Source organism: Sorex araneus, chromosome X (assembly GCF_027595985.1).
Source record: "Sorex araneus isolate mSorAra2 chromosome X, mSorAra2.pri, whole genome shotgun sequence".
Taxonomy (NCBI): domain Eukaryota; kingdom Metazoa; phylum Chordata; class Mammalia; order Eulipotyphla; family Soricidae; genus Sorex; species Sorex araneus.
The window spans coordinates 43,212,543-43,240,517 of NC_073313.1; the positions used below are offsets into that span (position 1 = coordinate 43,212,543).

General features: G+C 42.5%; 1 protein-coding gene across 13 annotated transcripts in view; it reads right to left on the bottom strand.

Moving 5' to 3' along the window:
• The window catches only part of CASK (calcium/calmodulin dependent serine protein kinase), a 454,745-nt gene that overhangs the window by 144,552 nt on the left and 282,218 nt on the right, over nucleotides 1–27,975 (bottom strand). For all 13 annotated transcript variants that reach the window (XM_055123462.1, XM_055123473.1, XM_055123468.1 and 10 more), the window contains exons 6-8: nucleotides 21,696–21,798; nucleotides 12,909–13,084; nucleotides 6,516–6,638 (exon numbers count right to left, since the gene is read on the bottom strand). In XM_055123462.1, the coding sequence (XP_054979437.1) occupies nucleotides 6,516–6,638; nucleotides 12,909–13,084; nucleotides 21,696–21,798 (402 nt within the window). The remainder of the gene's footprint in view (nucleotides 1–6,515; nucleotides 6,639–12,908; nucleotides 13,085–21,695; nucleotides 21,799–27,975) is intronic.

Consider the following 27,975-nt stretch of genomic DNA (forward strand, 5'->3'; position numbering starts at 1 on the left):
ATGGTGTCCAAGGATGACAAGTACATGCTGCTGGCATTCTACCACAGCTCAAAATGGGCGGCAGTTTTTCCTCTCTAAATCAAATGCCCAAAGTAAATAAAATGTGTTACTCTAGACTGTGCACAGCTGGTAGGGCATTTGCCTTGCACGCGGCCAACCTGGGTTTGATTCCTCCATCCTCTCAGAGAGCCTGGCAAGCTACCAAGAATATCCTGTCCGAGCCAGCCCTAGTCGGGCCCGTGCTCGGCTCCGGCCGGCCGGGTTTTCGGCCCGGGCGCCCATGCCCCTGCAGAGCCGGTGGATGTGGAACAAGCGGGAACCAGAGACAGCTTTAGGAATTGGGGTTCCAGCAAGTGCCTGCACCCATGGATGGAGACTGTGAATTAAGCCTTTGCCCCACGCCGGCTAACGGAGGAAAGAACCTCCCTTCTGGGTCTCTCTCCCGTCCGGGAGAAGGCGTGGTGTCCGACATTTTGCGGGTCCATTGAGAAGGTACGAACTTGGTGGCGCGGAAAAAAAAAAAAAAAAATGTGTGCTTTGAACTTGAAACAGCCGCAGGATACAGAGCCAGCCCTAGTCGGGCCCGTGCTCGGCTCCGGCCGGCCGGGTTTTCGGCCCGGGCGCCCATGCCCCTGCAGAGCCGGTGGATGTGGAACAAGCGGGAACCAGAGACAGCTTTAGGAATTGGGGTTCCAGCAAGTGCCTGCACCCATGGATGGAGACTGTGAATTAAGCCTTTGCCCCACGCCGGCTAACGGAGGAAAGAACCTCCCTTCTGGGTCTCTCTCCCCTCCGGGAGAAGGCGTGGTGTCCGACATTTTGCGGGTCCATTGAGAAGGTACGAACTTGGTGGCGCGGAAAAAAAAAAAAAAAAAAATGTGTGCTTTGAACTTGAAACAGCCGCAGGATACAGAGCCAGCCCTAGTCGGGCCCGTGCTCGGCTCCGGCCGGCCGGGTTTTCGGCCCGGGCGCCCATGCCCCTGCAGAGCCGGTGGATGTGGAACAAGCGGGAACCAGAGACAGCTTTAGGAATTGGGGTTCCAGCAAGTGCCTGCACCCATGGATGGAGACTGTGAATTAAGCCTTTGCCCCACGCCGGCTAACGGAGGAAAGAACCTCCCTTCTGGGTCTCTCTCCCCTCCGGGAGAAGGCGTGGTGTCCGACATTTTGCGGGTCCATTGAGAAGGTACGAACTTGGTGGCGCGGAAAAAAAAAAAAAAAAAAATGTGTGCTTTGAACTTGAAACAGCCGCAGGATACAGAGCCAGCCCTAGTCGGGCCCGTGCTCGGCTCCGGCCGGCCGGGTTTTCGGCCCGGGCGCCCATGCCCCTGCAGAGCCGGTGGATGTGGAACAAGCGGGAACCAGAGACAGCTTTAGGAATTGGTTTCTGGCAGAATTTTCCCAGGACTTTATACAGAAATCCAAAACCGCGCGGACGCTGCTGCGTCCGCGCGACTTAACATTTATAATTGTCATCAATGTGAAAGGGTTCCATTTGAACAGGTCAGACTTGGGGGGGAAACTCCAAATAATAACAGTAAGTTTTTGTTGAAATATTGAAGGTTCTTATTGTAACAGCCACCTCTGGACTATGAGCTAAGCAAAAGCCCCACGCTGGCCAACGTGGCGTGGAGTACACCATACTATGAGGCGCAGGAAGGGGGATGAGGGGGAAAAATTAAAAAAAAAAAAAAATGGAAAAGGAAAAAGAGAAAAAAAAGAGAGAGAGAGAGTTATGTCAACTATAGTGAGTTTTGTGTTGAATTATGGAATGTAATCAAGGTAAAGAAAAAATGAAGTGGAATTCATTAGTTATACAGTAGGGGGTAGGGGGTGGGGGCGGGGGGTAAACTGGGGTTTCTGGTGGTGGAATTTGGGCACTGGTGAAGGGATGGGTGTTTGAATATTGTATAACTGACATATAAACCTGAGAACTTTGTAACTTTCCACATGGTGATTTAATAAAAATTAAAAAAAAAAAAAAAAAAAAAAAAAAAAAAAAAAAAAAAAAAAAGAATATCCTGTCCACACAGCAGAGCCTGGCAAGCCACCCGTGGCGTATTCGATATGCTAAAAACAGTAACAACAAGTCTCACCATGGAGATGTTACTGGTGCCCGCTCGAGCAAATCAATGAACAACAGGAGGACATGACAGTGACAGTGACTCTAGACTGTGTAGTAGTCTGGGGGTAAGAGCAACAGCTCGCACACGGCCGGCCCAGGTTTAATCCCCAGTATCCTATAGGATTCCCGAAGCTCACCAGGAGTGATCCCTAAGTGCAGAGTCAGGAGAAAGCCCCGAGCACCGAAATATCTCTAGACTGGCTGGAGTCTTCCCTCAAATCAAAACTTCAGCCCACTGCTGCTCCCGTCCCTCAGGGAGCTAACAGCTGGACCATAACAGTCCGCTTCCTATTCACAGCACTATGTGTGTGAATACGCATAACGCTTTGACTGTGCTCCCCTTCCTCCACCCCCCCAATACTTCACACGCATGTTCCATTAACACATGAGGCCTTCCCCAGAACTCCAACCATAGAAGTACTTCTCTGGTGCTCCTCTCATCTTTAAGGTTCCCTTTTGGGGACTTCTGGTGTATCTTCGGAGAATCCCTTTCACAGCCTGACAGTGTGGTTATCTTGGGAAGTTTAGTGCATAGCAGGCTGAACTCTATGTCTAGAGAACCCCTTGCCATCCACTGAGGCAAAGTGCAGAGACAAGGGCACAGTCAAAAGGTGTGTTCTATAAAAGTAAAATTTTGCTTAAACTATGTGTGTTTTTTCAGTGGCAATCCCATTGCATAATATCACATCACTTTTAAGAACGCATCATTGAAAACCAACATGTGTATCCCCTGTCCTGATTTGCACCACCCTCTCTTTACCCCTGTCCTACCTGTAACCACTGATTGGTCCAAAAGTTTGCTTTTGTTTTATTCAGTCTGCTTTTTCGATACACTACATGAATGAAGCTTTCTGATTATTTTCTAAGCAGATGAAATCACAAGATGTTTAAAATGTCAAGTCACAGTCATAGTACAGTGAGCAAGGCAATTGCCTTCCATGCTGTCAACCTGGCTTTGATCTCATGGTCCTCCAATCCCACCAGAATGATCCCTGAGCACTAAGTCAGGAGCAAGCCCTGAGCACTGCTGGGTGGTGTGGCTCAAAAACAAAAACAAAAAGATTTTCATCTTTTTTTTTCTTTTTTGGGTCATACCCAGCGATGCACAGGGATTACTCCTGCCTCTGTACTCAGGAATTACTCCTGGCGGTGCTCAGGGGAACATATGGGATGCTGGAAATCAAACCCGGGTCGGCCACATTTTAAAAAAATGCCCTACCCGCTGTGCTATTGCTCCAGCCCTATCTTCTTATTTTATGACTTCACAATTATTCTGGATTTTTTCACATTTAAAGCATAGTTTAAATTTTAGTCATTAGTGAATCAATACCACTTACATTCACAGCCATATTTACAAGTATACATGGAAGTAGCCTTTACAAGTATTTACATTTAACATTGGCCTCTTCTTATTAGCCAGACAATTGGATTCTTCCATCTTCATAAGGCAAATAAGTCCAGAGAGTATATCACAGCTTGGCTCTGGCACATGACATTGAACTCAAAGAGCCTTCAGGAATGTTCTCATTTAAGTTATTGACTTTTCTTGGTCTTTTTGGTGCCAGAGATCGATTATGAATTAGCCTAAGATTATTTAGAACAAAAATTATAATCACTGGCAGGGAGAAGGGTTTCAATAAAATGCCATTAGCCATGATAAGAATGATAACAAAGGCCAAATTTTCTAAAAGATCTTTTTTTAAAAAAGGACACAAAGCTATCACTGTCATTGTAATATGGCATTCTAACCATTCTAATTAAAAAGTCCCAGTTATGAGATAAATTCCTAAGAAATTATCTCATCACTCTTTTATCTACTCCTTTCTGGAGGAAATTAGGAATTCCTAGGATTGGGGATTTGAAGTCAGGGATAATTATACAGAAATATCAGAGAACTGATTTCAGATTTCAGAAGACTCTTAAGGAATAGTAATATGGGAACCAGACCTATAGTACAGTGGGTAGGGTGTTTGCCTTGTAGACGCTTGACCTGGGTTCAGTTTCCGATACCCTATATGGTCCCTTGATGCTGCCAAGAGCACTGCTGGGTATCCTCTCCACTCCAAAAGAGAAAAATATTAATATCAAAATCCACTGGAATTTTAAAACTCTTCTGTAATTTTATACCATGCCATTGTCACTAAGAAACAGTATTAATAGATGCTTTAATAGATCTCACTGTTTTGTATAATCTCTGGATGGCAAAATAGAATTAGTCAATATTTATTGAGCATCTACTGTATACCAGACACTGTCTAGGGCACTGCCTAGGAGCAAACCCACAGTAAAATAATTTCTACTATTAGGCAGTTTCTATTTTATGAGGTTATAAAGACAACAAATATGCAAAATATAAATGTTTTGTGGTAACAACTGAGAGTGAAAAAACTAAGACAGAGAAGGGGGTAAAGGAACATCAGGGGCAGGGAAGTATTTCTTTTCCCCAATTTAAGAAGCTTATTAAATTATTGGTATTTAAGCAAAGGTCTGAGGCTACTGAGGGAATATGTCACGAAGATATAAATTTTTTAACTTTTTGGTCACATCCGGCATTGCTAAGGGATTACTCCTGGCTCTGCACTCAACACTCCTGGCAGTGCTCGGGAGTCCATATGAGATGCTGGGGATCGAAACCGGGTTGGCCACGTGCAAGGCAAATGCCCTCCCCGCTCTACTATTGCTCTGGTTCCCACGTCACAAAGATATGAGAGTAACATTCGGAGAACAGAGTATGAGAAGCAGCGTAGTAAGGGGTGAAACCAGAAAAGTGTCAGTCAGCAAGAGTGAAATCAGTGAAATCAGTAAGGTTGCCACCCATGCTAGAGCGGGCTCAAGAGCCAGGGGTGGGGAGAGAGTGAAGAGAGCTCTAGTTCTGCCATCAGAGGGAGAAGCGAATGGGGGTAAAACCTGGTAGGTTTTAAGGTCAGGAGGTATTTTAGCTGCCACAGAGACACAAACAGATGTGGCAGCGAAGAGGGGAACAGCTGGAATACGTCCTTGGTAAGTGGAAGGGATGGGAAGGGGGTTCTTAGGCACAAAGAGAAAGGTTGAGGCAGGCAGCATGAAAACTTTGGCTCTGCCATTGAAAGCTCTGTGATTTGGGGCAAGATTCTTAACAGAATTGTTAAGAATTGATTCTTAACAGAAGTGCTCTTTAAAACCTGAATGATTTCTCCTCTGGAAAAAGACCGAGACATCATTCCAAAGTAGTGGCAAGACTTCTGAAGTGAGTAGAGACTGGTAAGTATATTCTACAATGAATTTTTATGAGGTGGATCAAATTCCAGGGTTTGCAGAAAGCTCCAGTGATAGAGCACTTGATTGGCACCCCATGAGGACGCTGGGTCTAAGCACAAGATCCTAAGTTTTCTCACGGGTCAAATGGGAATTTCTGGAATTACTCATCTGTAAGGCTCATCAAATTGTACTGTTTTATGAAAGCCCTAAGTTATACATTTCCTTAATACTCAACAGCATAATGAGACATAAAAACAAAATCTGAAACCTGCTTTCTCTCTAACACCATACATCCAAATTAGGATCAACTGCAATATAAAAAATACGATAAAAGGGGGGCTGGAGCAATAGCACAGCAGGTAGGCTGTTTGCCTTGCATGCGGCCAACCCCGGGTTTGATTCTCAGCATCCCATATGGTCCCCTGAGCACCGCCAGGAGTAACTCCTGAGTGCAAAGCCAGGAGGTAACCCCTGTGCATTGCCGGGTGTGACCCAAAAAGCAAAAAAAAAATACTATAAAGGGGCCTGGTGAGACAATATAGCTGGCAGGGTGCTTGCCTTGCAGGCTGTTGACTCAAGTTGGATCCTCAGCATCCCAAATGGTTCCTGTGCAGGGTCAGGAGTGATAGGAGTGATTCCTGAGTGTAGAGGCAAGAGTAACACCTGAGCATGGCTAGGTGTGGTCCCCAAACCAACAATTCAAACCAAACCCAAACAAAAGAATGCTATAAAGCACAAAGTCATAATTTGTGTTGTCACAGTTCTTCACAGAACTCATCTTTGGAACATGGGTTGGTACAGAACAAACAGCCCTTCTTCCCGATATAGCCCAGCTTCCTCTGCTGTTGTACCCTCTGAGAGCCAAATGTCACTTCAGTGACGTACCCTCCATTCAGATGTTTACAGAGAATATGCACAGCCAGCAAATTGACACACTAAACGGTTACGAAAAAACTATTCTCAGAAGGGGCTAGTGATGTAGACTAGGGAAGAAAAGAGGCTCTGAGTTTGATTCTTGGTACCAAAAGCGAGAGAGAAAAGGAAAACACTGAGGAAGCAGCAGAATGTGGAAAGCCTCCCATTACGGCACTGTGCATTCATTCCTGTCCCTGGAGTGCTTACACATAGTGTGCAGGGCCTAGGAGTTCTGTACCTTGAGCCATGGGTGGTTCAGGGCTTCATAAACAGTGATCCGCTCGGCGGGATCCAGCATCAGCATGCGGCGCACGAGGTCTTTGGCACTTTCAGAGATATGGCTCCACTGCCTTGGATTCATCTGGAGAGGAGAAAGGTACGTTATGTACATAGCCATTTGCAGTGAGATACTGACAGGGTTATTTAATGTTCTCATATTGCTTCAATGTAAATAACATTCTCTGAAAGAGCCAAAATCTGCCCCCAAAGATTTGGTATCTAATGAAGAAGAGGACAAGTGCAGTTCTTTGGCTGTTGGCTATCAAATGAGATTTTGCCTCAGTACCTATTCTATACATGTTTTTGGTATGATGTAAGTTTTATACATACATATATATATATATACATATCTCACTGTCATCCCATTATCAATTTACTCGAGCGGGTGCCAGTAACGTCTCCTTTCATCTCAGCCCTGAGATTTTAGCAGCCTCTCCTTACTTGTTTTTCCCAATGATTGGAGGCTCTTCAGGTTCAGGGAATGAGACCTGTTATTCTTATTGTATTTGGCATACTGAATATACCACGGAGAGCTTACCAGGCTCTTCCATGTGTATATACATATGCATATATATAAAAAATATGTTTTTTATTGAATCACTGAGATAGCTCCAACACCCATCCCTCCACCAGTGTACATTTCCCAGCACCAGTGTGCCAAAGCGAAGTGCACCACCTGGGAAATGAAGTAAGTTATATTCTTAACATTTGAAGACGGACATTTCTACCTCAGCAAAAGAGATCTGAAAACATGGCTTGAGGAATGACTGAAAGAAAATGGTAAGGTTAAAATAATTTAAAGACACATTCTTCATATTTTGCTTTTATAAACTGGGATTGACAGGGCTGGGAGATAGCTCAGAGGTTAAGGTGCATCAAACCATATGTGATCTCTGGCACCACGTGGCCTCCCAAATATTGTCAAGTATATTCCTGGAGGTTCCCAAGTGCCCGGGGGGTGGCCCCAGTGCTCCCTAGCACCTCAGGGTCTGAGCAGCATGTGCCCTCCAGCCCCTCACATTGAACCAACAGCCTGACTGGCCTAGTATCACTAAGAGGGGGCCCCTTGATCACCACTAGGGAGGTCCCTCAGAAAATAAAAACAGTTGGGATTGGAAATGATTGTGAAGCTACAAAAATTACCAATAGAGGGGCTGGAGTGATAGCACAGCGGGTAGTGTTTGCCTTGCACGCGGCTGACCTGGGTTCAATTTCCAACATCCCATATGGTCCCCTGAGCACTGCCAGGAGTGATTCCTGAGTGCAGAGTCAGGAGTAACCCCTGTGCATCGCCGGGTGTGACCCAAAAAGCAAAAAAAAAAAACACCAAAAAAATAAAAAACACAACAACAAGAATAACAACAACAAAATTACCAATAGAATAGTATATCAATTTTAATATTTTGGAAAAAAACAACAGTTTCCACGAAAGAACCAATTTCATTGTAGACTCTTTTGAGTGAAGTTACTCTACTACTTTTATTTATCTTTTGATTTCTCTTGGCAGGGCGGGGCACATCCAGCTCTATGCACAGGGATAACTTCTGGAGGAGGTGCTTGGGGAACCAAATTGTGCTAGAGATCAAACCTGGGTTTCCTGCATGCAAAGCATGTACTCAGGCCACTGAACACTCTCCTGTTCTCACCCTTATTGAGAGACGAGATATCTAGGTTACCCGGTATACTGATTCAAGTCAAACAAAAACCAAGTTGGTGATTTCCTTTAATAAGCTCTACCAATCAAACGGCATGAGGCTTGTGAGAAAGGCTAGGATCTATGAAGAAAAGAGCTGGAAGTTTCCTAAGAAAAGGGTTATGTTTGATATCAGGAATTAGAGGGAAATGGCAAGGGATACCATTTCCAGGCATGTGGGAACAGAAGCGGAGACCTATGCTCTCTTTACTCTCAGGTTGCTGACCGACCCAATAAGGTCCTGATAAGGGCAGGAGCTTTCTGTGTAACACCTTGTTTTTTTTTTCTTTTTGGGTCACACCTGGCAATGCACAGGGTTACTCCTGGCTCATGCACTCAGTAATTACTCCTGGTGGTGCTCAGGGGACCATATGGGATGCTGGGAATCAAACCCGGGTTGGCCGCATGCAAGGCAAAAGCCCTATCTGCTATGCTATTGCTCCAGCCCCAACACTTTGTTTTTTGCTTTTTTTTCTTTTTGGGCCACACCCAGAGATACTCAGGGGTTACTTCTGGCTCTGCATTCAGGAATTACTCCTGGTGGTATTCGGGGAACCATATGGGATGCTGGGGATCGAACCCAGGTCAGCCATGTGCAAGGCTGACTATCAAGCCATGTACTATCTCTCCGGCTCCACACTTTGGTTTTAACTAGCAGAGACCTACAACACCTTCCAAGGAGGAGCACTGGAGAATAAAGCCCACAGTGATTGACAGCCCAATGCAATAACAAGTTGCATCCCAGTCCATCTCAATCATTACAATTTGGCTAACAGCTTTAGGGATTTGGCTTTGGCTAATAATATGAGATTTTGTCCTTGTAGATGGTGGGTGAAAAAAATGTCACTGTGTGAAGGAACAGGTCTCAAAATTGAAGGGTGTTCCCATTTTCTTTTTCTAATGGGCAGAATTCCAAATGATAATTATTTTTGCTTGTCAGATGCTGCTTGTAAAATGAATGCCATGAAGCTGCTGAAAAATTGTGCTATTGAAACTGGGATCAACAGAAGAGTTTGAAAAAGGAGGTAAGTGATTAGACGGGGTTTAAACAAATTGCTTCCTCTTCTCCACCCTAGGAGTGCTCTTTAAAACCTGAATGATTTCTCCTCTGGAAAAAGACCGAGACATCATTCCAAAGTAGTGGCAAGACTTCTGAAGTGAGTAGAGATTGGTAAGTATATTCTACAGTGAATTTTTATGAGGTAGATCAATTTCCAGTTTTCTCTTTCTTTGGCTAAGAAGACTAGGTAAAATTTACTTGGGAGAGTGAGTAAAGTTCTGTGTGTGTATATGGGAGAGAGAGAAGAGAGAGGACAGAGAGAGCAGAAGTATAAAATATTATCACTCATTTGAAATAAGTCAGGCAGTTTAGGTTCCTGCCGTATAAATGTCAACTAGCTACCTGTAATCATGATATGACACTATATTATATACTTTGGGAAATAAGTTTTGTTCTTTATAAAAATGCAATTGAAATTAAATGTCAGCCTATGTATCAGTTAAATAAATTTTTAATATTATCTATATCCATCATAAAGGACTAAGCTAGTAAACAAGGCTAAAAACATTAAGACCAGTAATAATTTATAGACTGTATAAACTGAAATGTAGTACATTTCAAAGATAGCCTCATGGTTTTCTTGAAGAAAAATTAAGAGAGATAGAAGATTTTGTTAAGAATTACCAGGATGATGGGACCAGAGAGACAGTACATGGATTAAGACACTTGCCCTACACATGGCCAGCCCTAGTTCAATCTCTTGCACCACATATGGTTCCCTGAGCACTGCCAGCTGTAGTCGTTGAGCACAGAGCACAGAGTCCTTGAGAGTAGACTCTGAGCACTCTCGGGTGTAGAATTATCAGGGTCATCAAAAGGGTTTTTTAAAATTCTTTTTGGGTCATACCCAGCGATGGTCAGGCGTTCCTCCTGGCTCATGCACTCAGGAATGACTCTTGGTGGTGCTTGGGGGACTATATGGGATGCTGGGAATTGAACCTGGGTTGGCCGCATGCAAGGCAAATGCCCTACCTGCTGTGCTATCACTCTAGGCCCCTGAAAGGTTTTTTTTTTTTTTGTAAAAATCTTGAATCACAGTTACAAAGTGGTTCATGATTAGGTTTCAGTCATACAATGTTCAAACACCCATCCCTTCATATGTGTATATTTCTCACCACCGGGGCTGGAGCAATAGCACAGCGGGTAGGGCGTTTGCCTTGCACGCGGCCGACCCGGGTTCAATTCCCAGCATCCCATATGGTCCCCTGAGCACCGCCAGGAGTAATTCCTGAGTGCAGAGCCAGGAGTAACCCCTGTGTATCGCCAGGTGTGACCCAAAAAGCAAAAAAAAAAAAAAAAAATAATAATAATATTTCTCACCACCAATATCCCCAGTTTCCCTCCCCCACTACCGGACCCCTCCTGCTCAGTCTGCCTTTTTGGCAGACACTTTTCTTCTCTGTCTTTTTTGCTCTCTCCCTTGCCCTAAAAACGTATTTTTGAGATTTGCTTCAAAATAATAAAGAAGATGGGATTGACTATCTGTTGAAAAGCACTAAATCAGGGGTTCCTTAAAAGATTATCTCGATTACTTTTGTTGACTGAAATGCATGAGAGTTAAAACTTATAAAAATATTTTAAGAGACTCAACAGGCTCACTGATAGCAGAGATAGATTATATAGTACAAATTCAATTTCTGAACACCTAGGGCTTTTTTTGGGGGGGTCACACCCGGCGATGCACAGGGGTTACTCCTGGCTCTGCACTCAGGAATTACTCCTGGAGGTGCTCAGGGGACCATACGGGATGCTGGGTTTTGAACCCAGGTTGGCTGCCTGCAAGGAAAGTACCCTACCCACTGTGCTATCACTCCAGCCCCCACCTAGGGCTTTTATAATGGAAACCATGAATATAGGTAAGAGTTGGGTTAGCCAAATAAATAATAATAATTTATTATTATTATTATTATTATTATTATTATTATTATTATTTTAGTAAATAGGGCTGGAGCGATAACACAGTGGGTAGGGCGTTTGCCTTGCATGCAGCCAACCCGGGTTTGATTCCTCCATTCCTCTCGGAGAGCCCAGCAAGCTACCGAGAGTATCCTGCCCGCACAGCAGAGCCTACAAGCTACCCGTGTCGCATTCAATATGCCAAAAATTGTAACAAGTCTTGGCTGCTCTCTGCCGAGATGTGATCAGAGTGGCCGCACATGTGCGGCCTCTCCGTTGCTGGATGACCATGATCCCGGAGGCCAGCTAAACTACTTTTGGTACCAGCAGCTTCTTGCAGAAATGTCTCTAGACTGTGAACTAAGCCATGGCCCCAACGCGCCCCAGGAGGGGAAAGGTTTTTCTCTCTCGACTTTTTCTTTTGGGGGTTGTGGGGAGGCATGGCGACCGTCATCTTACAAGGACCACTAAAGAGAGGTACGAGCTTGCAACGATGCAATTTCTGGTAGAAATTTCCCTGGACTTAGTTACTAAAATACTAAAATACAGAAATCCCAAACCTCATATCTCTTCATTCTCAGCAATGGAAAACAAATTATCAAATGCTTCCTTTTCAGCAGGTCTGATTTTGGGGGGAAACTCCAAACAATAATAGTGAGTTTTTTGTGGAAATATTGAATATAATCAAAGTAAAGAGAAAGTAAACTGAAAATTATGAGCTACACAGGCAGGGGCTGTGGGAGTGGGATGGGAGGTATACTGGGGTTCTTGGTGGTGGAATATGTGCACTGGAGAAAAGATGGGTGTTCGACCATTGTATAACCAAGACTTAAGCCTGAATGCTTTGTAACTTTCCACATGGTGATTAACAAAACAAAACAAAACAAAATGGTAATAATAAGTCTCACAATGGAGCAAATTGATGAACAACGGGAGGACAATGCTACAGTGCTATAGCAAATACTAAATAATTTATTAACCTCCAAGTTTCAAAATCCCACACACTGAAATTATGATATAGCTGCCATTATCCATCTGACTTAGTGTAATACTAAGGATTAGGAAATCTTATATAATTATTTTGGGGTACCTGGAGAGAGGGTGGAAGCTCAATGGCCTGGAGCTCATGATTTGCTCCAGGGGAGAGCCTGAGTTTGATCCCCAGCACTGCCGGGAGTGATTCCCAAGCATGATCGGGTATGGTCCCCAAACCCAACCCCTAAAATTTACTTTTGTACAAGCATGAATACCTCAAGTTTCTTACAAAGAAACAAAAATAATGACATAATGCTTTAAAAATAGACAAAAATCAAATACCAGAAGCTGTTAGAATGGGGCACATTGCCTTGGAGACCAGGAAGTTAGCAACTGAACAAACACAAAGGAAAAATTCTATTATTAGCAGAAAGCTTATAACTCAGAAAGGGCCAATAATTGGAGATTATTACAATAAAAAGGGAGATTTTGGTCGATGGCACCTACGTCAAAAACCACTGTGAGAATGAAATGAGTTAAGACAATTGAAATGTTTAGTCAGAACAGTTCCTGGCATGTAGTCAGTGCTACATACATGAGTTAGTTACCACTGCTAGTTTCATTACACGGATGCCATTTCTCACGAATGGCACTTATTTTCACATGCTAGTAGCTGTGATTTCGCAAAGCTAATTCAACCAAAAAGCAGACATGCAAAGATACATTACCTTGTATTTTCCTTTAATAATGCCTTCGAACAATCTTTCCTTGGTTCCATAAAAAGGCAAACAACCACTTAGCAGGATAAAAAGGATCACGCCACAACCCCAGACATCTACTGGTTTGCCATACGGTTCTCTTTTCACAACTTCTGGGGCCATAAAATGAGGTGTTCCAACACGCCCTACGTGGAAAACAACATCATCATCGTTAAGGAAAAATGGTTCCATCAAATGCTGCCCCTCCACTTGAAAATTGGAAATAACAGAATAAGAATGTGAATGAAAACCACCCAAACGATCTAAATACTCTCACCACCTCTCCCCTCCTCCATAAAATCGAGCGCACAGAAGATAAGCAACGATTTATCTAGTCACCCCTTGAAAATATATTCTAATCCCAGCATCACGCATTGAATTCAGCAAGGCCCAGGGTATTTTGACTCACGACGCTGTTTACATTTTTTTCCTTTTCACATGCTTGTAAAAAATTACTAAAACCGGCCATAAAATGTCCTGCTACAGGGCTAGAACTGGAGAGTATCACGGTGAGTGAAATGAGTCAGAGGGAGAGAGGGACAGACACAGGATGATCTCACTCAGTTGAGGATATAAAGGATCATCGTAGGAGAACAATGACCAAAGACAATAGAAACATAGGGCAGAAGAACTCTTCTTAGTAGGAAGCTTGCCACAGCTGGGGGAGGGGGTGGTTAGGAAAGAGAAGCAACCACTATGACAATGATAGGGGGAAGTGGTCACTCTGGACGAGAACTGGAGGCTGCAAGGAGGTAAAGCGATGTGCATGATATCCTTTCAGTGACGGTACTGCAAAGCACAGTGCCTAAAAGGAAAAAAGAAAAAGGAAAAAGAGCCCGTCACTGAGGCAGGCTTGGGGGGCAGGAGGGAAAAAGGGGACATTGGTAGAGGGAAGGAGACACTGGTGAAGGGATGGGTACTGGAAAATTGTATGCCTGAAACCCAATCATGAATAACTTTGTAGCACTGTAATTCATGACAATTCAATAAACATTTTTTTTTGCTTTTTGAGTCACACCTGGCAATGCACAGGGGTTATTCCTGGCTCTGCACTCAGGAATTACTCCTAGAGGTGCTCGGGGGACCATATGGGATGCTGGGAATTGACACGGGTGGGTCACGTGCAAGGCAAACGCCCTATCTGCTATGTTATCGCTCCAGCCCCAATAAATAATTTTTTAAAAAAGGAAAAACACTAAAGCCACAGAGCAGAGGGTGGAGGAAGAGTCCACAGGCAGAGTCTATAGCTCTACAGGAAAGACCTGGGAAGGCATAGCCTTCGTGGGGGGCAAGTAACAGGGGGAGGGGCAGGACAAAGGAAAAATTTGCATGGGTGGGCCAGAGAGAACTCAGATGGTAAAGGTGCTTGCCTTATATCCCACTGAACCCAGTTCAATCCCTGGCATCACCTAGGGTCCTCCAAGTACTGCTAAGAGTCATTTCTAAAGACCGAGCCAGGAATAGCTCCTGAGCACTGCTGGGTGCGGCCCCAATCTCCTCTCCCAGCCAAAAGATAAATCTGAGTAGGAAATGATTACTTTCCACTGCTAAATGGAAATTCGAATCAGACCAACTGCTGAAAGCGTTTATTTAGAACATGTATTTCGGGTCTGAAATCCTGTTCGGTTAACTTCAGAGCTAACTGCAGCTATTAACTGTGGTGGATAACACTCTAGTATAATACGTTTTTTTTTTTTAAATTGTTGTGGGGTCCATCCTGGTCTAGCAGTGCTGCTTGGGAGGCTAGCAGGGCTACACCCATATTACTCATTTGCAGGCCTTGTGGTGCTGGGATCAAACCCAGGGTCTCACACATAAAAGCCTTATTTTAGCATTTCTGCCACATCCTCATCCCTAAAATAATAGAATTTCTTTCAGCCACCTCTGAATTAACATTTGAAAAGCACAAAGATGCCAAATGAAAACAAGCCAGGAAAGTTCCTCTCATTCCATCTTTTTGACTTTCATTTTCTTTGGAGGGTTTTCTTTGCGTCCTCTCTATCAAGCTTGGGGGGGGGCGGTGAAGAGACTGTACAACCGGTGCGCTTGCCTTGCACAATGCCAACCCAGGTTCGATCCCCAGTACCCCATCTAGTTCCCCAAGCCCCACCAGGAGTAATTTCTGAGCACAGAGCCAGGGGTAATCCCTGAGCATCGTTGGGTGTGCCCCACCCCACCCCAATTCCTCTCAAATACCCAAAATATACAGTAGATGAGTGAAAAGTTGGGATGAGTTGGAGGGAGATATTGTCCCAGTTTGCTTTTCCAAGCAACATAAAGAAGCTGAAGCGATGCCTGCTCTGCCTGCAACTTCAGTAACAGCTTCAGTGGGTGGGACTACTCGAAAATTCACCTGCTTCCAATGGACAGGAGCTCACACAAGTTGAGAAACAAGAGCCAGGAATCAGGGTACCTTGCAGGTGACTGTGACACTGCTTTGGGGGAATTCTTCAAACTCAACTTGATTCTGACCACTTTCAACATCAACATGGGTCGAGCAATTTAAAATAGGGGCCGCGCTTTAGAAACAGAACCAACATGACGTTTATGGCCATTGGTGGGGTTTTTCTCCATTTTTCTGGATTGCTGGAGAATCATCATTCATCCTGGAGGGAAAGTGACTGTCTTTTGGTTCAAGAATTTTTCTTAGGGGACAGGGGCAAATGCCACGGTTGAGAGTTATAAAGGAGAGATTACACCATTTCATCTAGATTGGTACAAAGTAAAAGCCCTGGACTTAGCCTTTATTAATTAATTAATTAATTAATTAAGCTTTTTGGGTCATACCTGGCGATGCTCAGGGGTTACTCCTGGCTCTGCACTCAGGAATTACTCCTGGCGTTGCTTGGAGGACCATATGGGATGCCAGGGATCCCAGGGATGCCAGGGTTGGTCACATGCAAGGTAAATGCCCTCCCCACTGGACTATCACTATGGCCCCCTGGACTTACCTGTAATACACACTCAACCCTCCTCAAACTCCTGCTTTGTGATCACGTGACTTTCCCTTCCTTGGAGGTCTCCCTTGATTTTTATGACTCTCATTACAAATTCTAAGACTAGGAAGCCAATTATCAAACAAAACTTAAATGTTACTATATATGGCATTCAGGCTAGAGGGATAGCACAGCAGGTAGGATGTTTGTTTGCCTTGCACGGGGCTGACCCGGGTTCAATTTCTCCATCCCTCTCAGAAAGCCCGGCAAGCTACCGAGAGTATACTGCCCACACAGCAGAGCCCGACAAGCTACCCGTGGCATATTTGATATGCCAAAAACAGTAACAACAAGTCTCACAATGGAGACATTACTGGTGCCCGCTCGAGCAAATCGATGAACAATGGGATGACAGTGATACAGTGATATATATGGCATTTATATATCTTATAAGCAATAAGTATAAAACTGTTTAATTTTTTGATAATAACATTATCATCTAGAACTTAAGAGAGTTCTTAAACAGCTTTCACATTTTAAGACTTGAGTCTTTTTTGTTTTTATTTTTTGTTTTTTTTTTTGGGGGGGGGGAGGCTACTCCTGGCAGTACTCAGGGTATACTCCCAGCAGTGCTCAGAAAAACATGTGGAGCTGAGGCTCAAACCAAGGACCTCCTGCATGTGACACATACATCCTAGCCCTCTGAGCTGGGAGTTTCTCAGCCCTAGGACTCAAATCTTTATTACTTTTACAATCCTTTTTACTTTCATAAATTTGACTTGCTACCTCGCTAAATTTTTCCCCTTATTTTACACGAGATACCACACATGACTGAACCTTCTCTTGATGACCCAGATGTGTCATTGTGGATATCAATGTGAGAACTATGCTTACGGAAAGGAAGTCCCCAGGAACTTCAGAGGTAAGCAAGCGTTCATTTCTTTGGTCTTTCTCGCATTTTTTCCTCTCACTTTCTTTATTTAAAGAAACCCGGTTTCTTTAAACATTTTTTATTTGGGGGGTGACACCCAACTGGGCTCAGGGCTTACTCCAATCTCTGTACTCAGGGATCACTGGTGGTGGGGCACAGGGGACACTACGTGGTGCTGGAGATTGAACAAGGGGCAGGTGTGTGCCAGTCAAGTGCCTTAACTATACTATTTCTCTGGCCCCACAAGACTGTTTGTTCAGTATCAATTTCCAAAGTTACTAAATGGCCTGCTAGGGATGTTCAAAGAGCTAAGCCATGGCCCAGCGGTGTCTCACATAGCTCAGATGCGGGAATGATTCCAGATCCCTTCGTCAAATGCCACTTGGAGGTGGACAAAAGCCACCCAGACAGAGCAAAGTAGAAAATGATTTGGGTTACGAGACTTGGGCTGCTGTAGATCATCCCATCAGTCACTGCCCTCGAAGGAGAAAGGCCTGCTAGCTCTGCCCTTAAGGACGGGCGTTCAAAGGAAACGGACCTCCGAATCCAAGAGGGCAGAGGTGTAAACTATGAAGGCGCACTAACCCTTGAAACGACTGTCCAGGTTCCTAGTAATCTTCTGGATAAAAAAGTATTCTAAATAGCTATGTCTCAGCTAGAAAAACGTGAAATTATAGCTAAGTGTTTTTCTACTGCAAGAGAATTATTTTCTACTCGGAGGACTGAATATTCAAAAATTTTTAACAGGAAAATAGCTTGGTGTTAACTTTCAGCAGGTTAGCTGATAAATATAGATAAAAGTTTTAAAAGTGCCTCAAATAACAGGTAAGCTTTTCTTTTGCTTTTTTTAGGGGGAGCACATCTGGTTGTGCTTAAGGCTTACTCCTGGTTCTGCACTCAGGGGTCACTCCTGGGGGGTTCTAGAACCATGTAGGGTGCCAGGGATTGAACCCTGGTCAGCAACATGCTGGGCAAGCACCTACCCACTGTGCTCTCTTTCTGGCCCTCAGGTAAGCTTTTTTTCCCTTTCTTTTTGGGTCACACCCAGCGATGCACAGGGGTTTACTCCTGGCTCTGTACTCAGGAATTATTCCTGGCGGTGCTCAGGGGACCATATGGGATGCTGGGAATTGAACCTGGATCAGCCGCGTGCAACCCGCTGTGCTATTGCTCCAGCCCCAGGTAAGCTTTTTTAATAAGAGGAATCATTCATTCCTTATTACATATAACAATCTGTATCTGAACACTGTATCCCAATCAGTGTTCAGGAGGCTGAGTAGCCACTCACACTAATAATTAGTCAACTGTCCCCAAGCCTCCTGGGCTACATCCTGTGATATGTGATTGGGGATGTGGCGGGCATGTGGTACTAGGGACTGAAACTGGGGGCTTGCACAGGCAAGGCATGTGCTCCGGTCCCCTCAACATATGGCACGTTTAAAGATTATAATGCTTGAAGTCGTTATTTCAAGACTATAAGGAATGTTTAGAAATGACAATGCGGGGTGGGAGAGATGGCAGGTAGGGCCTGGCAGCAGGACTTGCATGTGGTTGATCTGGGTTTGATCTTTATCATCTCATATGGTTTCCTAAGCCTGCCAGGAGTGATCCCTGAATGCAAAACCAGGAGTAACTGGTAACCCAGAGCACCGCTGGGTGTGGTTCAAAACAAAAAGAAAAATAGGAAAAAAGAAAAGAAATTATAATGTTTTTTATCATCAGAAATATTTTAGTTCTAGAAGCATGAAAGAAAATATATTTTGCATAACTCACACAATGAGGATTCAAAAACAGTTTTACAAATATAAAAGACCATCATTTAAAATTTTTTCTCTTATGGGTCAGAGCCATAGTGCAGTGGAGAGAGTGCTGGCCTTGCATGTGGCTGACCCGGGTTCAACCCCCCGAACACTACATGTGGTCCAGAGCAACGCTGGGAGTGTTTCCTGAGTATAGAGCCAGAGTAACCTCTGAACATCTCTAGGTGTGGCCCAAAAAGCAAACAAACAAACAAAAAGTCATGGTGTTAAAACATTTTCTCATTGGACCTATATGCATGAAAAACCATTATTACCAGTATTGTAAATCACAGACTCTTAATAAATGAATAAATAAATGTGTGTGCATGCATGCGTGTGTGTGTGTGTGTGTGCATAATACAGGGATAGGGAGATAGTTTAATGGACATGCAAGCTTTGCATATCGGAGAATAAGGTTTAATTGCCTCACACTGTATGGGTCCCCGAGCTCGATGTATCCTCCACTGAGCCAGAAGTAGCCCTAAGTATGGCCAGGTGTGGTTGCATGGACAAGAAAAACATAAGGAATAATAAAGGCAAAAGGTTCATAAATTTAGGAAAACAGATTAACATGTAGAAGATGTCCTGGAAAACAAAATTAATCTGTTCTTCCCCATTAATCAAGATACACAGAAAAATAGGAAGCCATTATCATTTTGAATATTAATAGCATGAAGATAGAGCCCAAGTGATAGTCATTTATAATGCCATGTTATAAACAATATTACTACAACAGGGACACTGTAAATGCCAAAAAAAGGATAATTCGTTATTTTTTATTATCCTTGGAGTTTGCAGTCATTAGACATTACTTGCTATGGTCCAGAAAGATAGTGCAGGATGTATGTAAGGCACATAGCTTGCATGCAGATGTGGTGGCCTGGTTTAAATCCCTTGTGCCTTAGAAGGGGTCATTTCTGAGCTCTACAGAGCCAGGAATAATCCCTAAAGTCACATTGGTGTAGCCCAACCCCACCCCAAATGTAAAACATCCAGCAAGAGAAGTTACGCCAAGCTCCCTTGCGCTGATATCTGTAATTGTAGTTGGTTCTGGCCCCTTACTTTGTGCATGGTAAAGAGGTTCTAAACAGTAATATATATATATATATATATATATATATATACATATATATAAATAGTATCTATGGGGCATGGCTAGAGTAACCTTGGCAAGTTAATTTGGATAAGACTTAAGAGGACATGAGTATTGCTTTCAAACCTCTGAATAGCTATTATGTGGAAGGATTAACATTGCTCAGTGTGGCTTCAAAAGTCACATTTGGAACCACTGGGAAGTTATAGGAAGACAGATTTCCATTGACTGCAAGAATTTATGTTTCAGTGCCTGATGAACTTTTCCAAAATGGAATAAATTGTCCTGAAACAGAGCAAATTAGTTGCTATCTGAAGAATTCAACTAGGGCTAAATCTTTGGCTGGGAATTTTATGAAATCATTCTAAAGACTATTAGTTATAAGAATGGAGAAGTAAAGACCCTTGGAAATCTGAGATCCAATGACTATATGGATAAACTGCTTTGCTGCCTGGCCCTTTTTTCCTTTTTTAATCACTCAGTTTCTCACATTACTGGAAATAATCAGCTAGAAGAGAATGGAAAACTAGGCAAAAATTTCTACATTAGTTTTAGAGGGAAAAGTGATGAAACAATTTAAGAAATACAAATTATAAATCAAGGCTTGTTTTTGGAAGGTGGTCTACGTTAGTACTGCTTTGATGTTTTTTACTAATAGTATATTAAATAAAAGATATCAGATTATTATTTGATATTTATCATATGTCAGGTATTAGAATTTAATATGAGCATTCTGGGAAGCGATAAGTTTAAAAGGGTCTACTACTGATATTTTTCATATTCTTCCTCTTTGTGAAGGCTAGACGTAGTGGGATACAGAAAACAGAAGGCAATGGCTGATGATAGTTTGTAGAATGGAGAGTTAAGTAACTTACAAACTAACAAACAGAATCAAAACATTGCAGCATTCTGAGTTGGAATCTGATGAAAGGAATAATAAAAGGTCAAATACTTGAATCTGTAATTAGCATCCACCTTTGTACCCTGAATGAAAAAAGTTTCTATTTTAAAGTTTCTTTTGGCATGGGAAATTTCTAATTATGCCTTGCTTCAGCTAATAATAAAAATAATACTGCATTCACATTTGTTTGTCCATTCTAAATATAGGTTGATGGCTTGAACAGGACTCTTTGATAAAGGGGAAAACAGTCATTAAACTAAAAATCAGCCACAGATATAAACCTGAAAGTTTAGATTTGATTTTATTTGGCCACTTCAAATTTAAAAGTCATTTTGTTCCAAATATTACTATCTTTAAATATTATTTGACTGTCTATGTGGAGGATTGCCTCTCTGTTATGTGCTAGAAGTACTAAGAACAAAAAGGGGGTCTACTTTAAGGACTTAAAACTAAGTATAACCACAGAGATACTAAACTCAAAACTTTGTGATGACACTTTAGGGGTGGTGGTGGAATGGGGAATAAACACTGAGTATGTGCTAATACTCAGTTTGAAAGTTTCACACCAGCTTGAAAGTGATCAGATTTTGAAGCAACTTTTTAAAAAAGGTCTCACGCCCTCCTCGCCACTCTTGGAGTGGGGTGGGCCAAGTCCTGCCCAAACATCTCCAATATCTACAACACTGACATCACAGTGGTAGATGGATGGGAGGTAACATAGAAACCAACCAATCTCAACTAACAAAAACATGAACACAGAATGTTAACTTGCAACAACAGTTTAGTAAAACCTCAGACAAAGACTTAATGTCCCCATGGTGAGATACAACAGTTTTCACAAATTTTCCCGTATGGAAACATTTTTTTGATCATTCTGTTAACCATTTAGCGGTAGCAAGCATATAAAATGAATTACTGTCAGCCTACTACAGGGGCAAACTCGAGGGGTGGTTTGGAAAATGAAGACAATTGTGGAGGGAAGGTGACAGTTGTGGTGGGATTGGTTTCGAAATATTGAATGCCTGCAACAACAAATCATCATGAACAACTTTGTAAACCACAGTGTTAAAGAGGGGAAAAATAAAAAGAAGTCTTACCTCCAGCTACAAGTCCAGACTCCCCTAATTGAATAGCTACCCCGAAGCCCCCAAGTTTAACAGGTGCTGAGTTTTCTTTTGAGGCAAGGAGAACACAGTGGGGCTGAAGAGAAAAACACACACAAGAACAAAAAATTAATCACAAGGACTGATTTATAATGAACAATCCAGTTCACATAAACATTAATATGACTATATAGTTTCAATAACTTCTGGATTATTTTGGATGCTTGATCATTCGTTCTGTTTTCACTGGCTGATTTCTCCAAAAGCTTACCTGTTTTAGCCATTCTTTTTCAGTAGCATGTGGTTAGAAATGACTCAGGAAACCTGAATGTTCCAGACAGATGTAATTTCATACCATTTTTTTTTTCCATTTGAATTACTGTATACTTTGTAACTGGACTGGAGCAATAGCACAGTGGGTAGGGTGTTTGCTTTGCACGCGGCCAACCCGGGTTCAATGGGTCAACTCCTCCGTCCCTCTCGGAGAGCCTGGTAAGCTACCGAGAGTATCCCGCCCACACAGGCAGTGCCTGGCAAGCTACCCGTGGTGTAACGACAAGTCTCACAATGGAGATGCTACTAGTCGAGCAAATAGAACAATGGGAGGATAGTGATACAGTGCTATATTTTGCAACTGTATATTCCTTGCAGAGCTCAAGGGAATTTATGAGATGCCTGGGATTTAATCAAGGTCAATTGAATGCAAGGCAAGAATGTTAACTCTTTTATTATCTCCCTGGTCTCTCCATAAGAATCCTGTGCTTCATGCTTAGGATGAAATTCCATAGTATTTTGTCTCCTGCTTCTGTGGATATTGTTGGTGTTGATGTCAAGAAAATATTTAATTAATTGTTGGGTTCTTTAGTTTCTGCTTAAAAACTTTTTCCCAACATGGTGGACAATGCATATGACTTGCTCTGAAAGTGTGGGTTAGTGAAAAAACAAAAAGGCGAATCTCTTTAGATACAGAAGATCAAAATATTTAAGAACTAACTCTCTTCTGTACTTGGCCATTCATAAAGGGACACAATTTTTGTCCAGGTTTCTAAAAAAGTAGGTATAATCCATGAAATAGGGCTGGGGAGATTATAATGCTCTTGCCTTGCGCGCTCCTTGACCCAGCTGGGTTTGATCCCTAGTAACACACAAAGTCCCCTGAACCCTGCCAGGAGCAATCCCTGAGTGCAGAAGCAGGAGGAAGCCCTGAACACCACAGGGTGCGACACCCCCGCCCCTGATAAAAGTTAAATTACATTAAAAAATGCAATAAAACTCTGAGCTATTGCACGCAGAGCTTGATGATACATTGAAGATATAGACGGGTATTTATTCTGCCAAATAAAAGCTCAGGATACTTCTTTGGAAGTTACTCTTTTTGTCCCAGGATAGTTAAAGACCTGTTCAATAGAGTCTATTACGAAGGAAATGAATCCCCCCAAACTAGCGTAGGAATGTGTGTGACTGAGAGAAAGGCAAAGCAGAGGGAAAACATATCTTTGAATAGAAAGCAAACCACAGGAGGAAAAAGGTCACACTGGTGGTGTTGGAACACTAAATGCCTGACACAACTGTACAAAGTACAACTTAGTAAATCATGGTTTTTGTTTCATAGAAATTAATTTTCAAAAGATATAAGGTAGCCAAGTAAAATGTGGTCGGAGGTCATGCGGGGGAGGAGTGATGCGTGCCGAATGTAGACTAGAGACTGAACACAATGGCCGCTCAACACCTTTATTGCAAACCACAACACCTAATCAGAGAGAGAGAACTAAAGGGAATACCCTGCCATAGTGGCAGTGTGGGGTGGGGGGAGACGGGACTGGGGAGGGTGGGAGGGATGCTGGGTTTACTGGTGGTGGGGAATGGGCACTGGTGAAGGGATGGGTTATCGAACTCTGTATGGGGGAAACATGAGCACAAAAATGTATAAATCTGTAACTGTACCCTCACGTTGATTCACTAATTAAAAATAAACTATTAAAAATTAAAAAAATAACAGTAACTACATCAGACTTGCACTTCAACTGTAAAAAAACATATTAAACAGATGCATTTTTTTATAAAAAAATGATATAAGGTAGCAAGGAGAGTCCATGGCAAAACAAGTATATATACCTCTCTGAAATCAACTGATAGGAATAGAGAAATGGGATGATACTAGAAGAAAACATGAAGCCAGTGAAGAATTTTTTTTTCTTTTTGGGTCACACCCTGAGGCGTTGCACAGGGGTTACTCCTGGCTCATGCACTCAGGAATTACTCCTGGTGGTGCTTGAGGGATCATAAGGGATGCTGGGAATCGAACCTGGATTGGCCAAGTGCAAGGCAAATGCCCTACCTGCTGTGCTATTGCTCCAGCCCCTATTTTTTTAAACAAATAACCTTTAAATACAGGTGGAGAGAAATGACATGAATAACTCTGCATGTATCTAGGTACCCATGGCTATATAACAATAACTGACAACAATCCTGCCATTGTTGCTTCATCTGTCCCCAACCTTTTTTCCCTGAAGTATTTTCAAGACAAATCATCTCATTTTATCTGTTAATAGTAATTCTAACAGAAAAGGCAAAGATGCAAAAATAAGTTAAATAGTATGTCATCTGATAAAATTAACACTAATGCTTTAATAACATCTAATGCCAATTTCCATTTGATTTTCCATGACATCCACATTTCTTATTATGGTTAGTTAGTTTAAAATAGTATTCAAGTTTCATATACTGCAGTTGATAAATTTCATGTCTCTTACTCTATAACATATCCCATCTGATACCTTTAAAACAAACATTCATGTCATTGATTTGCCAAGAGAGAGAAGTAATTTCTTCAGTAGAATACTCCCCATCTGGCTTTGGCCAATGATACAATGATGTGGTGATACAATGATGTGGTTTAATACATTCCTAAATCTCCTGTATGTCCTGTAATTGGCAGTTAGATTTAGAACTTTAATTAGATGCAGATTCATCTCAGAAAAAAACATAATGTCTTATGCCTGCCTGCTTTACTTTTAGTGACAGGACTAATCAGTGACCCCAGGTGTTACTGGCATTGATACATCATAATAAAGTATGTCATCAAATTTTCACTCAATGATTTTAGTAGTCACTGATGCCTAGCTGTATGATTAGGGGTTAGACTGAGGGTTTTCTCCCATACTTTATTACAAAAACAGAAAATTGAAAGAATGTATGGAGAGTCAAAAGCCATGTATTCACCACGGATTCACAACTGTAACCTACTAGAATTGCTCATCAAATAAGAACTCATCCCTTTTTCATTTATCAATCCATTGCTGCACTACATTTCAACATACATATATGTAATGAGTTTACTCTTTAAAATTATATTTAAGGTAAATTTTACATGCAGTGAAATGCAAGACTTAAAGAGTTTTGACAACTGTAGAATCCAAATCTCCATTTAGCAGTTATCACCATCATTGGCCCAGATTAGCATCATCGATGAGTAAAAATTTCATGAGTGACAGGATATGTATATAACTGCAAAGTAGTTTCCCATGCTTATTAACCACACAAACGAAAACAGCAGCTTTATAGAGGGGAAATCTGGCACAAGGTACTCTCACAGTTAGCATTGGAGAGTAATGGAACAAATCAATGGCATATGTTTCCTTTATCGAGAACTCAGCAACCCTGCCCTGGAGTTCCAGACAAAGGATATAACTGGCTCTAATCATGGGGAAGCATCAGGCAAACACAAACTGAGAAGCATTCTAGAAAGTAACTAGCTCATTGTCCTCAAATTCTATTCCAGATCAAAGAAGCCAAAAGAGATTCTTTCATTGAATGCAATAAATGGTTCTGTTTTCATTTTTTTGGCATAAATGATATTAGGAGAATAGATGATGAACCTGGAACAAGCTTTATAGATTACACAATAGTATTACTTCAACATAATTTCCTTGAGTTTCATCATTCTACCATGGCTACTCAGATAAGTCCCTTTTGGGGGATGAAGGGAATCTCCCAGCCAGCACTTAAAGGGTCTGGAAGCCACTTCCAGTGATACTAGGGCAACCGGGCCAGCGATTTAATAAGAGGGATAGAGAATATGGTGCTGCTTAGGACCTGAGGTGTTAGGAACCTCTAGGACACATCCAATAATGTGCTAAACCTAGTGAGGCTTGAAGCTTGGGAGGTCATGTGGTGCTAGGGATTAAACCTGGGTTGAGTACATGCAGTGTCCCAATGCCTGTCCTATCGCTCTGTCCCCAAGAATTCCTTATTTGTTTTGTTTTCTTTTTTGATATTTTGGGGGGGGGCAACCCAGGGATGCTCAGGGGTTACTACTATCTCTGTACTCAGGAATCACTCCTGGCAGACTTGGGGGATGCCTTATGGAATAACCGGTGATTGAACCCTGGTTGGCCGAGTGCAAGGCAAATGCCCTACCTGCTGTGCCATCTATCCAGTCCCAGAGAATTCCTTACATTTTAGAAGATACATAGATAAATGGATAAGAGCTAGAGCAGTGTTTCCCAAACTGGGCAATACCACACCTACCCCTTGGGAGCATCAGAATGATCGGGGGGGGGGGGGGGGTTAGAAGCGTTGGATACAATTGGGAAGGAAGTTTCTGTTTAAAGACTTATTTCAGCTGGTTGGGGTGGGGTAGCTAATTATTTTTCTGAAAAAAAGAGTGATAGGCCAAATACACTTGGGAAGTTCTACACTAGATGAATGAGAGACTAAGAAAGATAAAACAAATGTTGGAAATGTTAACATATGGGGAATGTGAGCAAAATGTGTCTGGAATTCTTGGTACTATTCTTGTCATTTAAGTTGAAAATTATTTCTTTAAAAAAATTCCTATTTTAAAGTCACTTAAAATAATTCTCCTTCTGGTTAAGCTTTCAATTATTTCCACAGTGAGTCAAACTTGTCTTAATTAGATTTTGACTGAATTTGGTGTTTTATGGAACAGGTACATCCAAAGTCTTACACATAGACTACTCAGAAAGGTCTAGTTTCTTTTTTTCTTTTTGGGTCACACCCGGCGATGCACAGGGGTTACTCCTGGCTCTGAACTCAGGAATCACCCCTGGCGGTGCTCAGGGGACCATATGGGATGCTGGGAATCGAACCCGGGTCAGCCGCATGTAAGGCAAATGCCCTACCCGCTGTACTATCACTCCAGCCCCATATTGCTCTAGTTTTTGATTCCTTCTCTCCCCACCTCTGCCTCCTCACTCAGTAACTATATGTTCATTTTTGCTTTGTATTTTTCTTCTGGAATATTGCCCTCCCACCCTTCTTTTAACCACCCAAGCAGTGCTCAGGGATTTGGGGAGGGTGGCACTTGAGGCAATATTTTGATCAAGTGCTGCTTGGAGCTAGCAGAGCTGGGGGTTACCAGGGCCACCCTAGTGGTGCTTTGGGGACCTGTTGGGCTGGGAATCCAACTGGAGTGTCAGCAAATCAGGCCTTTGAGCTGAGTCTCAGGACTCTCCCCCTCCTCCCCCAGACACCCACCTTTCTAAGGAGACATTTCTGTGCGTATGGGAAAGATCCTATAGAGAGGGGAAAACACCAAGCCCAGAAGAGAGAGGGGAAGGGATGTAATACATACGTGGGGAGGTGGGATAGAATGTAAGGCAGAATTGGGGAAGATGGTTGACCTTAGTGATCATAAAGAAGCAGCAAAAAGGAACTCTTGAACAATCTGGCTAAGTGCCTGTAGGAAGATGAGGAAGTTCTCTTCTGACGACTTCTATTTTCTAGTTACTTTGAAATTAAAAAAAGTAATTTGTTGGGAGTAGGGAAGGTGCAGGGATTATACAGTGTGAGAAGAATGATGGTATAAAGGAGTATTTTTCTTAAACAATATTTATTATTTTAATAAGGTCCGTGTAGATAAGCAGTACATGAGTATATAATCGTCTGGCTTTTCTCCAGTTCCACAGAAATACATAGGTTCTTTTTCACCCTTTATAAATCCCATTCTCAAAAAGAAGTATTTTTCAAAGCCAGGAGAAAAAGGGTCACGGCAGGGGCTCTCGACCTTTAGCATCAGACTCACAGGTTTTTCTGGCCTTCAGCCCCACTGGTTTCATCAGGTTTAGTAATGGTATTCATCTACTATTCATCAGGCAGGTGTTTGTCTTGCATGCAGCTGACCCAGGTTCAATTCCTGGCACCCCATATGGTCTCCTAAGCTTGACAGAAGTGATCCCTGAGCACAGACCCAGCAGCAAGATTTGAGCATCACCAGATGTGGCCCCTCACCAAAAACAAAAACAAAAACAAA